At 46.1% G+C, this 15,895-nt stretch overlaps 1 protein-coding gene across 15 annotated transcripts in view; it reads right to left on the bottom strand.

Moving 5' to 3' along the window:
• APBB2 (amyloid beta precursor protein binding family B member 2) overlaps positions 1-15,895 on the bottom strand; it is a 387,308-nt gene that overhangs the window by 19,292 nt on the left and 352,121 nt on the right. For 9 of the 15 annotated variants that reach the window (XM_040485032.1, XM_040485027.1, XM_040485042.1 and 6 more), the window contains one exon: positions 7,268-7,273. The exons of the other annotated variants lie outside the window; for them this stretch is intronic. In XM_040485032.1, the coding sequence (XP_040340966.1) occupies positions 7,268-7,273 (6 nt within the window). The remainder of the gene's footprint in view (positions 1-7,267; positions 7,274-15,895) is intronic. 15 annotated transcript variants of the gene reach the window in all.

Below are 15,895 nucleotides of genomic sequence, written 5' to 3'. Positions count from 1 at the left end.
TAAATTCTATAGCACAAAGGACAGGAGCTTGCCACACACTACTTTTTGTAGTTCTTGCACAGATCTAACGTGTCTGTTGTCTCTCAGAGATAGTAAGGCAATGTCAGAGAGCAACGTATCGGGATTCAGGCAACCCCAATTCCAGTCTCATTCCTGGATCCACTGAGCTATACAACCTCGGGCATGGAGTCTAGCCTCATCTCTAAGTGAGAGAGTTGGAAAAAAAAAAAAGGTTTCCCAGGTTCCTGTCTGGCTCTGATATTCTATGGCATAGCTTCCAAGGTCCACCCTGCTCTTCAGGACTGCTGGCCAGCCGGCAAGTGCTGCAAGTGCAAGGTTACCACCAAGGAGGATGAAACAAGCCGTTATCAATAAGCAATGGATCATCCTATCAAACTTCAGCTCCACGCCCTCTGTTCTTTAATATGCAACCCCTCAGGAGTAATTTTTTAAAAAAATTATTATTATTAATCTTCATTTTCTTCTGGCTTCAGGGAAAGTGATTAATGCCCAAGGCAACCATCTGGAACCCACATCTTCCCAGAGGAGAGGCTCAGCCGCCAAAGGCTTTGTTTGGGGATTCTGATAATTTTTTCTTTTTTCTTTTTTTTTTTTTTACAGCTTTGTCTTTTCTTGTTCCCTCTCAGGTACCAGGCTGATAGATCAGGAAGGTAGGAATCTGTCAGTTTGTGATGGTGAGTGAATCCCATAACTAACCCCTCCAGGTTTTCTATCTGCTTCCAAGGAAAAAAACCAGCATTCTCTCCTCACTGTGGAGGTCAAGTGATCTGTGTGTCTCGAGTCACCCTAAATAGCTGCAAGCTATACACGGAGGTCTGTCAGAAGCAGGTTAAGTCCTCTCTTTCAGACCTGGGGCATACACAAGGTGAACAGCTTCCCTTGTGTGCAACGAAGTGCGTGGCTCATCTAATTTCATTATTATTTAGAATGAAACCCAAACGTTGCTTAACTGGTGGTTTCAAAAGCTTGGCTTTCCATAGGGCACTTGGGTGGCCCAGTCGGTTAAATGTCCGACTTCGGCTCAGGTCATGATCTCACGGTTCATGGGTTTGAGCCCTGTGTCAGGCTCTGTGATGACAGCTCAGAGCCTAGAGACTGGAGCCTGCTTGGGATTTTGTGTCTCTGTTTCTCTCTGTCCCTCCCCTACTTGTGTTCTGTCTCTCTCTCAAAAATAAACAAACATTAAAAGAATTAAAAAAAAAAAAAAAAAGCTTGGCTTTCCAGCATCTGATTTCTGAAAAGGCTGTTGTAATAGAACAATGACCCTTCTAGGATGCTCACCCTTAATCTCCAGAATCTGTGAATATGTCACCCCACATGGCCAAAATGTGATTAAATTAAAGATCTTGAGATGGGGCTGTTATCCTGAATTATCTGGTTGGGCCCAACACAATTACAAGGGCAAGAAGGAGGAATTTTGCTTATAAGTCAAAGAACAGAAGAAGGGGCCACCAGCCAAGGAAAGCAGGCAGCCTCTAAAAACTGGAAAGACTTCCTCTTGGAGTCTTTAACCACATGGACACCATGATTACAAGTGTGACACTCATTTTAGATTTCTGATCTCCAGAACTGTAGGGGGATAAATTCGTGTTGCTTTAAGCTACCGTTTGTGGTAATTTGTTAAAGCAGCGATTGGAGTAATATGGCTGCCACTTGGCTTTATGTTCTACCTAAACTATGACATGATTAAAGACTTCTGGTTTTAAAAAATATTCAATTCCCTCCACAAATAGCTTCTGAGGCACTATTATGTGTCAGGCGCCAGAGATGCAAACACAGACAAGGTTCAGCCTCGGAAGCCCACTGTCTAATGATACGGACGTCCAGTGAGATTTGAGCTGCATCTTTAAGTATAGTAAGAACCTCACCAGGGTAAGAAGGGTAGTGGACGGTTCACAGAAGATTCAATGTGAGCACAAGCAAAAGCATGGAAGTAAGAAAGTCCACAGAGTGGTGTGGTAAGGGGCCGAGGGTGACTGCAGGGAGGCTGTATGTGTGGCCAATCAGCAGTCTGGCCATCTGAGCCTTGCAGTATGGCATGTGACCCCACATGACAGGAGTTGTGAAAACTTTCTTTGGGTGGAACAAAGTGGGTCAAGGGAGCACCCCCCTATGTCAACATAGTAGCAGAGGATGAGCCTGATGCGGGCTAAGTTAGCATCTGTGAGAACAGGGTGGAGGAGACAGATGGAAGGGAGGTGTTGGAAAGATGGCTGACGCTGATGGGTGTGATGAGGGGAGAAAACCCAGAATAACTCTAGGGTCCTTGCTGGACCAACTAAGTGCCCTCACATCGAGGTGGGGAGAGGGGAGGTATTTGGTGAAGGAAGCTCATGAGCTCCATGTTGGGCAGGAAGTGTGAGGTGTTTGAGGGCCTCCAGGTGGCCAGGGCCACCAAGCAGGTGGACGCTTAGTCCCTGAGCTCAGGCCTGTGGTCTGGACTAAAAACATGGACCTGTGGGCAGCAGTAGTCAGGAGAGCAGAAGAGAGTGTAGAGAATGAGAAAAGATAAAACGAAGCCTGGACCGAAAGAGAAAGGCATTAAAAGGCCCGGTTGATGCAGGAGGGCCCAATGAAAGGGTGGAGAAAGTGTTGGGGAGGGGGCAAGCCCAGGACAAGCTGGTCCCAAAGGCATCCAAAAAAGAGGGTTTCAGGAGAAGTCTCCAAGGCTGCAGAGGCTGTGCAGCAGGAGACAGGCTATTCGGTCTTAGCAACCAACAAGAAGCGAGGGAGGTCTGTGGTGACCTTGGCGTCCTGGGCCTTTTCCCTGGAGAAGGGAGTGGGTTCCAGCTTTAGGAGACTGAGGAGTGTGGGACCTCCTGAGTACCAAAGAACATAGTACATCTGCCTATTTTTTTCTCCCTTAAACTTCTCATTCTGGAACCTCTCAAACACGCACAGAAGTAGAAGAGATAGTCCATGAACTCCCCATGTCCCATCATCCAGTTTCAACAATGATCAAGACATTGTCCAACTTGGCCTTTCAGAGAGACATTTTCCAATCAGTGTTAGGGTTCTAAGAGACCTTATGCTCACATGTAAGAGCACTCCGACCTTTTCTAGAGATCTTCCTGTGTTCTGAGGGGAACAAGAAACCTCCACAGCTATAGTGTTCCTGACAGACTGCAAGCCTACGCTGTTGTGATGGGCCTAGGGCCACGTGGGAATGTGGGAGGAAAAGCACCAGGTGCCACCGGGGGTCACACAGCCAGGCAGGGCCCAAGGTGGCTCTGACACTGCATGAGGGGGAGGGTCAGCCCGCTGCTGGGGCATCTTAGGAACCTTTGCCTACAGAGCCCTCAATGGCTTTCCTGCCACCTCCCACCTTCCCCCCTTCTTTCCTCAGAGCCGCCAGTAGCCCTTGGGCTATACAGCTACCTGGCTTCCACGGCTCAGATGGGCTTCTATGCCTCCCCCCAGCGACCGGGTACCCTGGTGGTCATGCACCCCCCCAGGGCTTTGGTGCGCTCATTTAAAACCACAAAGCTGGTCCAAATGATCTCTGAGGTCCAGTCAGAACACAGCTCCTACTTTTTCCAACAGAGTCTTCCAGATGTCTGAGACATTCTGTCTGACACTCAGCAGCAAGAACCATTTTTGTCCTTTGCTCCAGCTTGCTCCATTTACAGTGCTGGATGAGGAGCCATTTGCTAAAAGAGGCGCTGTTCCAGTCCCCTGCTCCCCACACATTTATTTTGTGCAGTCATGGGAATCACAGTGTTTCCTTTAAAAACCAGGAAGTGATGCCCCCCTCCCCCGCCACCCAGTATGGTAGAGCAAGTCTTGTGTTAAAAGCCCAGCGTGACAGTGTCATGATGTAGTGATGTCTTACTGGTTTTTTAATAAGTCCCTTTTGTATAAAACAAAAACAAGAAAGCCCCCAGGAAGTGGAAGGCTTATAGCCGTAGCTATCTGTGCCCCTTCCTTAAACTTGAACAGAAGTGAGCACCTTTCATCTTTTGTTTACGGAGCCCTTGTGTTTCCAACTCTCTACTCCTTTTGCTGTTCTCCTTGGTAATTATTCCCCCAGAGGACCAGCCTCCAGTTCTGCCAGGGAAAAATGTCAGCGCTAAGAATCTTACATGACAGCCTCAAATTTCTTAATGGCAAGGAAAAAGGACAAAAGAATGCTTTTATTGTTCTCAGTTGAACAGCGTTTTAATCACCCTGTAGGGGCTTAATCCATCTTTATGGAATGAATGAAGACATGATTCTTTATTCAAATGGGTTCTATTAAAAAAGAGCCAAGACAGAAGTATTCACCCTTTTCCTCCCTCTCTCCCCCACAACCCTCTTACATAAATGGAATTTGCTTCTGTGCTTCTCTCCTCAAAAGGAACTTACAAGGCACCTTCCGACCTCTTAGAGGTTAGCCAGGCTAATATTAAAAACCCCCGTCTACAGATGCCCAGAGAGGTGGTACCTAGGATATTTCAGTGATATGAAATCTTATTTGCTTATTGAATCAGCCTGTTCCACTGCAGGAATGCTCCTGGTGAGCCAACATACATATTTTTTCCTAAATAACGACCTGAAATTTGCCTCTCTGCAACTCTGGCCTGTGGGACCGAACTTTGCCTTTTTTTTTTTTTTTTTTTAATTTTTTTTAACATTTATTTATTTTTGAGAGAGAGAGAGACAGAGCATGAACGGGGGGAGGGTCAGAGAGAGGGAGACACAGAATCTGAAACAGGCTCCAGGCTCTGAGCTGTCAGCACAGAGCCCAACGCGGGGCTCGAACTCAAGGACCATGAGATCATGACCTGAGCCGAAGTCGGACGCTTAACCGACTGAACCACCCAGGCGCCCCCCGAACTTTGCCTTCTGAAGCAGCCCCACACGAGCCGACCCTGTCAGCTGCAGTACAGCCCAGGCTTGTCTGGGAGTGACTTTCTCCCCTCTTTTCTAGCAGATTCCCTTCCATTCAGACTCTCACCAAATCTCCGCTGCTAGCAGTCCTTACCCAGTCTCCACAAAAAGATAACGCCTTCCATGTAATCTGTGTTTGCTCAGGTCAAAAACATGTTTGATGCTGGGAATCTGTGAAGGCTGGCATTCAATTAATGGGAGTTGTCATTATAAATGAGGAAAAAGAAGTCAAAGAAAAAGCCTCCTTTGAAATCCTGTCTCCTTATCCAAGAGTGATATTTTCATAATTATTTGCATTCATATGAATTATATTAAGACTTGCTGAAATATATAAAGACGCTTTCCTCCCTGCTTATCTTTCTGTAGAATCTTATAAGCCAGAGTTGCTTTAACTGCACAGGACAGGACCCACATGCAAATAAAGACAAATAGCAACAAAGAGATATGATGCAAACATTACATGTCTAAGCCCTTTATGACCAAGGGCTTTATCCCCACTTTGTGTTACGTGCACAGGGCCTGGAGGGAGGAGGAGTCTTGTTTTCAAGACTGTTTGCACTTCTTTGCCTCAATGCTCTTATTTTCTGACTGGACTTTGAAAATCTCATTTTGGGGGTGGGAGGAAGGGAGAGGAAGAAAGGGGATGAGAAAGCCATCCTCCTAGATGGCCAATCAGAATGTTACACACACACGATTTTTTGTTTTTTTAATTCTACCCACTGGCACATCAGCAGGCATCACTAATTTCACAAAGCTCTTGCTCTAGCTTTGTAAACTCAACTTTCTTTCTCCTTCGCAAGCTTAAGCAGATGCTAAGTACAAATACGCTAAGTTCCTGGGATGCCCGTTCAGAGGGCATTCCAGTAACTCATCACCTGGGTAAACACACATTCTCCACAGGGAATCCTTCACTAGGCACTTCCGTGAGACATATAAGCTGTGTCAACAGATTTGAAATTCTACCATCTGCAAATAATCAAGGTGGCTTTGGTGGACCAGAATTGGTATTCGTATTCAGAGCTTCCAGAGAGGAGACCTGAATAAATACAGAGGGGGCAGGAGCTAGTGAACATCTTGAGAATATCCTCACCATTGGTTCAGACAGGCCCTCTCATTACTTCAGATGAGGGAGCTCCCATGCCTCATCCTCTGGAAGCTTCCACCGCCTCCAGAAATTACAGCCTCCTCAAAGATAATTAAAGATTCAGTCAAGTTTGCAGATTCTTGTAACCATACCCTCAGGAAGACTGATTCTGGAAGTGTTGCCCACTCAGTCGATGCTGTCTCCCTTCCCCTCCTCACCACTGAGCACTGATGGCTCGGCCCCAACCAGGCGGGAGCTCCCCTGAAATCGACTCCAATGCAAAGAGGCGACTGCCTCTATCTCTTCATTTTGCCAAGCAGTAACCACAACCATTCTTTCAAAAAGAGAAATTTCAGAGGCACCTGGGTAGCTCTGTTGGTTAAGCGTCAGACTTCGACTCAAGTCATGATCTTGTGGTGCGTGAGTTCGAGCCCCATGTCGGCTTGCAGCCTGGAGCCTGCTTTGGATTCTGTGTCTCCCTCTCTCTCTCTGCCCCTCCCCTGCTCACACTCTGTCTCTGTCTCTCCCTCTCTTTCTCCAAAAAAATAAACATTAAAAAAAAATTTTTTTTAAAGAGAAATTTGAAAACTTTCTTCTACCATCAAAAACAGAGCTTTAATTAAGTGATAAAGTGTGGAGCTTAAAGCCCCCAGTCAGCCAAATGGGCAGGTTGACACTGAGAGTGCTGGAAACACACACACCTGAGGTACAAACACCTGCTTTTCGCTTCAGTTATACCCTTTCCAGAGTTTGTTCATCTAGATGTGGGAAAGGAGAAGAATCCATATATTTTGACTAATAATCGAGATTGAAATGGAGTCAGTCCTTCTGGCCATCAGCCTGGAGTCAAACCTTCCCAATGAAAACTCCAGAGAATACGTAATTTAAGCCCTAATATTAATTCTTCAAGAAGCATGACAAGGCTGATATGACATGGGACCCAGCGTTAGTATTTCTCCTCACGTTTACTCCCCAGCATGCGGCTGCGACCCCTCCCAGCCATAACTGAAGTGACCACGTTCCGGTTACACCTTCATCACTTTTGCCCATCGACTTCCCCAAACAGGGCCAAATGCAACAGAGGGTCGGAGGCCCAGATGCAACTCCATACTCTGTTCTACATGAGGACACATAGGAATGATGAGACGATAGAAGGTTAAACAGAACACAGTTCTGCTTTTCAAAGACAACAACGTCTGTGGGGGTGGCAATATGGCATGAAGAAAGCAAGTGAGCTATGCCAAACACTTAAAAGACACCACGAAGAGGGAGAAGTGAAAATCGGTTGGTTACCTCTCTCTGAATCCGGGAAGGCATGAGGGAACAGAGCAGAAACAACACGTTAGCATTCACACGGCATCCAGAAAATAAAACAGTCCCGTTAACGGCAACTCCAAGCGCTGACATCCCATCCCTTTCCCCAACTTTGCTGCAACGAATAGCCCTTCGGTGCTTATTTTAGCCGAGCTCTGTCGCACAGAAGTGTGTATTTCGAGCCATGTTACGATGAAGCCAAGAGATGCCAGCTGAGTTTAGAGGCAACATATCAACCGGGGGAGGTAATCAAGCTTAAAATACCACAGTCAAATACAAGAAACTGTTTGCGGTAAACACTGGCAAAGCACTTATCTTCATTTTCCAGCCCCACCTGCTCCCAATAAACAACGTACAGAAACAATGATGTGGATACAGCCTTACCTGTTTTACTAACTTCTGACATTCTATTAATTGAACTACATTATAGTCTAGGTACGTTCACTCAAATGCATCATGAGAAGGCAACAGAGCGGGAGTGAGCAGAGACAGCAGAAGGTCAAGGGCAGAGGTGGGATGTGGGAGGGCCGGCAGGGGGAGGAATCATGTGTCAGGGAAGAGAAGACTGGAAGCGGAGAAGGGATGAGAACAACTTCAGGTTTGGGGCCGAATGCTCAGCTGCCCTGCGCTGCCAGGGTGACCCTAAAGAAGTCACTTAACTTCTTGACCCGAAGAGCCCACCATCCCCTTGGTCTTGTCACAGCCAATCTGAAAGGGCCTGAGGACCACAGACTTTCTAGATGGGTCACATGCATGCAGGTAAACACAGAGCAAGTGGACTGAAGAGGCAGGGGGCACCAGATAACCAGAAGGAAGGGGAGAAACTCAACCTTCGCAGAAACCTGCTGTTTTAGGTGCCCCGCGGCCAGGGTCACGGAGCGGCCATCAGGACCCTGCAGACACGAGAGCTCAAATCATGGTGTGAAACAGCAAGTACGCAGGGTAGTGAACCACAGTCACGAAGCCGAAAGACAGACCTCTGCATCCTGACACAGAACAATGACCGTGACATATTATCTATCAAGTGGGAAATCAAACAAGCAAGCCGTCCAGACTGCAGATACATGGTCTCATACAAAAAACAAGAAAGTTGGAGTGTGTTTTTTAATATCCACATAGTAACATATCTGGAACATCATAACACGCAAATCGTCAACTGTTATCTGGAGGGAGGGCGTTACGGAGGATTTTCTTTAATACATTTGTTCGAATATTCTCCAATAAGCACATGTGACTTTTGTACTACAGATGTGTAAATATCTACTTCACTATTTCAGGGACCCCACTGCGGTCAGTGCACTCCAAAGCACGGGTGACAGTACTGTAACATAGGTGACTGCCACACAGTGACACCCCAACAGCTACCCTTTCTTGAGTTCTGGCTCTGTGTTGCCCAAACAGCAACCCAATGAGGTAAGTTTTACCGTTCTCACTGATAAAAAGGTAAACAAGTTTAGAGAGGTTGAAGAACTTGACGAAGGTCACACGGCGAGTACATGATGAAGTTAGGGTTTGGTGTAGGTCGGCAGGACTCTCTGATCCTAGGCTTCTCACACTGCACCCATGATGGGCACCCCTTCCTCATTCACGGTCCTGTAGAACCACCTCACGGTTTGTCTCCCGAATGGCTCAGAGGGTTACCACGCACAGGTGTTCAAGACAGGAGCAAAGGTTTTGGCAAAGAACCTGGGGCTTTACATGCACAGGAGAACCTCCTTCCTTTTCCTTGGCCTGTGAACTTTTGTTGGGGGAGAAGGTGGCTGAAAATTCACAAGAGAGGCCCTTTAGGCTGAGTACATAGACAGAGCTGTGTTCATATCCCTCCGGTAGCTGTGTTCCCCTGGGTACGTTACTCACCGTCTCTTTTTCCCGGGCTCCCTCTATGTGCCAGGCACACTGTGTTACGTGGTGCCCCCCCCTTCGAAACTGCTTCCTCATCAGTGCAAAGGGGAGAAGGACACGTGGCTCAGGGTAATCATGAGAATTAAATGAAATGAGACGGTGTGAGTACAAGAGTACCCGGCGTGTAACAAAGTACAATAAACTGCTTCCTTCCAGTTATCTTCACTGAGTCATCTGACGGTTTCATGTCTCAGCTGGGTCATGCTGGGCAGCACTGGAAGTGAAATGTCTCCCATTGGAAGGGAAATCACTGGGGACCCTCTCCTCAGATTGGCTGGGCACTGTTTACCACAGGTTGAGGGGAAGTCACCTGTTGCTCATGTCCCTCTGTCAAGGTTAGTCTATGGACGTAATTATAGATCATCACCAAAGGATCCGAAGACCTGGGTTCTAGTCCCACATTGAGCACTAGGTAAGTCTCTTAACCTCTCTGAGTCTCGGTTTCTCATTTCAGATGAGATGGTTTCGTGCTCAGATTTTTTATTTATTTATTTATTTATTTATTTAATCAGAAAAGGGTCTGTTAGAAAGCTTGGACTCTTAAAAACAAAAAAAGAATGAGCCACTAGCATTTCCCTGGCTAGCTTTCGATTTATACCAAATGCTTTTAATTTTTTACTCTTAATAAAAAGCCTATGCCTACTGTATGGCAAAAACTTTGCCTGATAATGTTCAATCTAGAGACTTTAGAATACACTCTGTTTCTTTTGGGTATAATTATCATGGAAGCCTTGGGTATTAGATTAGATCAGACCCATTATTAGCGATTCACTTAAGGAAACAGCATCTATATGTAGCCACTGAGTTTTTTTTCCCCTGAAGGTGGAACTTGGAAAAATGATACTGCAAACTCTTACCAAGGTCCATTCTTTTGGGGTTAATAGACACTGCTTGATTTGAGTATGGAAGTAAAAGCCTGCCACAAACAGGGACCTGAGAGCGATCTTTGAAATGTCTTTCAAAAAACGCCGAAGAGTCAAAGCGGCAGCTGCTTCGCTGATTTAACACCTTATAAATTTGCCAAGAAGGAAACATCAGCCCAAAGCTGGGCTCCTGCATGAGGAGCATCCTTCCAGGAGGCTAAGTGTAGACTCAGGCACAAGCTGACTCCCTTCTCACTGTACGAGATGCAGTGCGAAGAATTCAACTCCGGGATTAATTCCACACCAGCCACGCACCCAAGGCCGCCTGATCAGTATGCTCTCAGCAGCTACTTCTTGGGAAAATGAACGTGGGAGTAATTGGCAATGTTTTCATTAAAATAAGCCTGAAATAACAGAACTACTTGGCATGTGTAACTGGGCATCCAAATGAATAGGAAATTCCTCAAAATAAACAGCACACCAGAATGACAATTCCTATTCCAGCTTTTGGAGGAGGACGTGCCTATCCCCCAGCACAGCGGCCTACTTCATATGTGACACACACCCTCTACTTTTCACAAACTGAGCACGTAAAGCAAAGACCTGCCAGCGTGCTTCTCGCTCCATTTTTACAGAAGTCTGTTTCATGCTACTATCTGATGCCTGTCTCTCATCACTGGGGGGTCCTTGGGTGCCTTTCGAGCACCAGCGCAGACCAGCATTAGCCACAGGACAATGAAGCAAAAACTGTGAAACTTTATGAAAACGTTCCTATCAACTCCTGACCCTGGCTGTCTTATTTTTTCTCCCAGCTTCAAGGTTTTTTGTTTTTGTTTTTCTTCCCTCCCTGACATTTATTGGCTGTTTGCCCTTGGTCAAGGCCCTTAGGCTCTTTTGTTCTTCAGTTTATTCATCTGTAAAATGGGACTAATGGTGGCACTAACCCTCTAAGAGTGCTGTGAGGGTTATACTCCTTAATCCACGTAAGGCTCACGGTGTGAGAACATCCAATGTGGACTCGATATGCATACTAAGCAGTGTACTAACCAGGAGGTCTGTGGAGAGGGTCTCCTAACCAGATTTGGATCTTGCAACCTTTCGGAATCTGATGAAAAAATTCCAGAAAGAAATGTGCATGGACCCACAATTTTAGGCACAACCTCAGGAGGATGGGGGAGAAGGTTCAATAACCCCTGAAACTCATTTACAGACCCCTTCAAATCCACATCCTGCAGGTAAAAGAGCTCTGAACCGAATTCTGGATTTATGCAAATTTACCATCTGGTGTCTGGAATTTCCGGGAATTGAGCTCCGGGAAGGGCTCTGTCCTTCCCAGGACCAAGTGGTGCCAGAAGCACCTGTCTTTGCTGAGTGTGCCTTAGTCTGCCAGCTAGTTTGCTCCCCACCTCCCTCTCCTGCCCCCCAGCACCGTGCAGCCTGTTAGCCTGCAGAACTTGCAGAAGCAGGGAGTCAGAGTTCCAACAGGACTAAGTGTGAAGAAGAGGATCTAAAGTGGTATAAGGTCATTGAAGTTCAAGGCACATTCTTCTAAACAAAGGACTTTCTCATGCCACGGGAGAGAAGACACAATAGTTACCAGCCAGCTTACTAATGAGGGAAAGAGGGCTATTTGAGAGCAACAGGAAATGAGTTTTTGGCGGCTTTTTCGTTTTGTTTTTTTTTAAAGTCCCTGTTTGAAGACAGCAAGAATTAACGAGGTCTGCTTTCATTTGGGCTGTGCTACAGTAAAACAACAAAGCAACCTTGCTTCTCTGAGTATCTGTGAAGACAGAACACACGTACACATACAACTTATACTTACTTCTCAAGTGAGAAATAACTCATGCCATGTTACGGTTTCAAGGCTTAAAGTTTAGGGCAAAATCAAAGGGAAGAATTATGTAAATTATACCCAAACTGTGAAACCATGGTCTGGCTTCCTTCCTGAAAGCAGAGGGAGAGAAACAAAAAATACTCAGAAGGCTCCTCTCTGGCTTTGACACAGTAGAGGGAAGAAGACCAGTCTATACTAGGGAAGTGGTTTCCATGTGAGAAGTGTCACAAGGACATAAAGTACCAGGAAGATATAGACAAGACTCCCAGTTAACACCATGGTGAGTCTGTGGGTGAATTCTCTTCCATCGCACGCACCCAGCCGTGGGCAGGGTCTCGTTCGGGTAAGGCGCATTCCTAAATCTGTTTCTAAATTTCCAAGAGGATTTAGGGCTATCGCTACACACAGCCAATCCTCCTTTCTTTGCGCACACAGGAGTGCTAGCATAGCTAACACAAAGAGCCAAGACATTTGATCATTTGATTTTTGGAAACTTCCATCCAGATACAAGTACTCTTGATATTCTGTAAACTCAGTGATACCTCAACAAAAACAGACATCAACGCTACGATGACTGACTAATAACGAAATCACAACAGCAGCTCCCATTTTATTGAATGTGCTGCCCACCCAGGCTCTGTGCTTGGCACACGTTATCGCCAGGCTACACGGTTAACTCTGTGTGGGAGGACCAAGATTCCAGGACTTTCACTTTCAAACCCCCATCACTAAAGAGTGGTACATCTACAAATGGGACCTGAGGGTCTGCCTGCCAGGTCTCTCCTCCTTTGTTGTGTGGTTCTAGGGCACCAGGCACCCAAGCCTTCCTCCCTCCCAGCTAAGGGGCTCTCCTCAGGACCCCAGCCCTCGATGAAGACAGGTGGTCTCAGCTCTCCGCTCCTATCTCTATCCTATTGGATTTTTGGTTACACCACTGCTGGACCTGGTGACAAAAAGTAAGTGTGCTCTATTTGGTTTAAATGATGTTCCCAGGCAAAGGCTGAGGGTTTCATCCTTTGCACAGCAGCCGATTATCCTGTTGCTGCCCTGCTTATGATCCCCTCCCAAACCCCCTGCCTCACCCACCCGCTGGGCTCCAGCCACACTCTGATCCTTCTGTTCTCTCATACACATGCCTTGACCTTCTGCCCTGGATGACTTATGTCCACAGGTCTCCCACGGGAAGGCTCCTCCTTATTGTCACCACTTCCAAAAAATCCTTCCAGGCCACCCAGTCACTGCCAACACCTGCAGCCATCTAACACTACCCTGCTTGGTCATTGTTCCTCCTTCCACCCCACAAAAAAGTAAAATCTGTGTGAGCAGGAACTTTCCTACTGTGTTCACTCACCACCGTGTAAGTGTTCACTCACCACTGCCTGGCACATTGTGCCACGTAATCAGTAAATGATTCTGAATGAATGAATAGAATGAATGAATAACTAAACAGGGTGAACAAAGAACCCCCGCCTCGTAACTCCTGATCATGTCCGTAAGAACCTAAGGCAATGATCCTGTGAATAACACAGAGTTGGCTGAATTTCTTTTTCCCCTGTTCTGATCATCACAGATGGTACTTTAAAAATGACTTTAGTTCATATTCCGTTTTCATGTTATCTGAAACCACAATGTTAATGAAACATATATCTCATAGGAATGAGCATGGAGGAAAGTTGTGGAAAGATTATCAATCTCTTGTGACTCTATTTGAAAGTGAAACAAATCTATACTTTGATCATCGCCAGCAGAAACCACAATAATGCTTCCAGAGCCCCTAACTAGATTCCTCCTTCAGAACGTTTGTCTAAATGAAAAATGGCTTCTCTGCTCCTGAAGAAATCAATATATAAATTTCCATTGTATATTGATTTCTATCAAGACTTATCAGCTCCTCGGATAATTTTCTTTATATCTGTACTCTAAAAGAAATAAACCTTTGCTTATCACTTAGGGAAAAGACTCCAGACAACACATTTCCATATACACTAAGGCAGAGGACACATGAGGAGCTGGACCACGAAGCATCACAGAACATTCCCGACAAGGCTATCTTGGCAGGAGTTAACTTTTTGACACAATTTGAAAGAATACCCATCTTTCCCATTCAATAAGGTTACTTTTTATATGTGGCTAGTCTCCTTGTTCCAGACTCTTTTTTCTTCTCTGTCGAATATAAGAAATCTTTAAAACCCAAAAACCACAATCTCATCACCGTAGCATTCTATTTTCACGGAGTTTACACCTTTCTTTTATTGTCCATATTTGTTCATATTTGACAAATGCAATAACCGTACCACCTTGAAGAAGCTGAAGTGTGGGCTTGGGATGTTTGAATAATGGTTTGTCACAGAAGCACCCCAAACAGCCTGACCTTCTCCAGGAATTCTGTTTGGAGGCTGATTTTCAGAATACCCCAAAGCTGGCCAAAAGCGACTGAACTTTCTAACTTCTGAAGGACAAGGTCCCTATTTCAGCTGTCACTGTGGGTTCCACTCTGGTCCTTTAAATCAGGGGTGGAAAACTATGGCCCCAGGATCAGAGACCATCCGCCTCCCGTCTGTTCTTACAAAGAGTCAGTGGAACACAGCCACACCCACTCGTTTCCCCTTGTCTACGGTTGTTCTTGCGCTATGATAACAGAACTCGAGTGGCTGAATTTACCCACAGAGCCCCAAATATTCAGCATCAGGCCTTTTCCAGAAAAAGCGTCCAACCCTGCTTAGATGACAACCTGATCCAGGGGTTGTAACATACAATGTAGCCCAACACTGAGATTGGGACCAGCTAAATGATTTGTGAAGCCCAGTGCAAAATGCAAATGGGAGGCTCCGCGTGAAGAGATTAAGAAGTGCAAGATGGTAAGAGCAGAGCATTAACCTGAGCACGCACTAAACCTGTCCAGCAGCCTGAGATGCTGCAGCAATCCTTGTTGTGGGTGACCAAACTCCAAGGCCAGCTAGAAACTATTCTACCCACATGCGGAAATAAGAGTGTTTCCAATCTGTAGCTTCTTCAGAACCAAAAACACTTTTGCTCAACTGAAATCTTACATGTACATCCAACATGCGAATCAGAGTCAATATGGAGCTCTGCCTCCACCATTTCATTTCAAAAAGGTCACGTGCAGGCTATGAATGGTTTTTTTTTGGGGGGGGGGGGGCGGCGGTAGGGGGATGGAAATCACACCAGACCTCTTGCAAACAGCATTTTCATGTAACCTGCCAAACAGATGCATGCTTTGACGTGACAGAATCAGGCCAAATCAGCCCCGACTGTCAGCTGCTCTCTCTGCAGCTGCTTTCCATCATAATTATTTCAACTGTCATAATTTATTCATCCCCAGACGAGCTTACGTGTTCCAGGGTAACTAGGCCGGGCATCCAGGTCAGAAGGGCTGGCAGCCCCAGTCATTTCTGCCCCTCCACAAGCCTAAAATTCTGACTGTAGAGGGAATATTTTCCACATCAGTTATTTTTTTGCAAAACCGAACCAAAGTTGATTTCAAAACCAAAGTTAACTGACAAAGACACCATAAGCTTTCAAGTTCATAAATTTGAAGGGGGGGGGGGGAGGTGCAAAATAATCCCATCAGAAAGCAAATACTTCATTTCTGGATTTTACAGGTGACAAGGAGATGGCTTTTCTAGCCTCACAGTATGCTCAGTTATTTTCCCACAAAGTTACTCCTTCTGATTCAAGATACACGTGGAACAACTTTTGTTTGGGACAAAATATCCAGGTGTCTGGACTCTGAAGAATGTCCCATGTGAAATAAAGAACTTCAAGTGCAATTATCAATGGTTTCTTACAAAACTGGAGCAAAGGGGCGCCTGGGTGGCGCAGTCGGTTAAGCGTCCGACGTCAGCCAGGTCACGATCTCGCGGTCCGTGAGTTCGAGCCCCGCGTCGGGCTCTGGGCTGATGGCTCAGAGCCTGGAGCCTGTTTCCGATTCTGTGTCTCCCTCTCTCTGCCCCTCCCCCGTTCATGCTCTGTCTCTCTCTGTCCCCA

The sequence above is a fragment of the Herpailurus yagouaroundi genome, unplaced genomic scaffold, assembly GCF_014898765.1.
Source record: "Herpailurus yagouaroundi ecotype Mexico unplaced genomic scaffold, PumYag 28, whole genome shotgun sequence".
Classification (NCBI taxonomy): domain Eukaryota; kingdom Metazoa; phylum Chordata; class Mammalia; order Carnivora; family Felidae; genus Herpailurus; species Herpailurus yagouaroundi.
The sequence above is the reverse complement of the archived record's forward strand: the minus strand, read 5'-3'. Positions and strand labels throughout refer to the sequence as shown.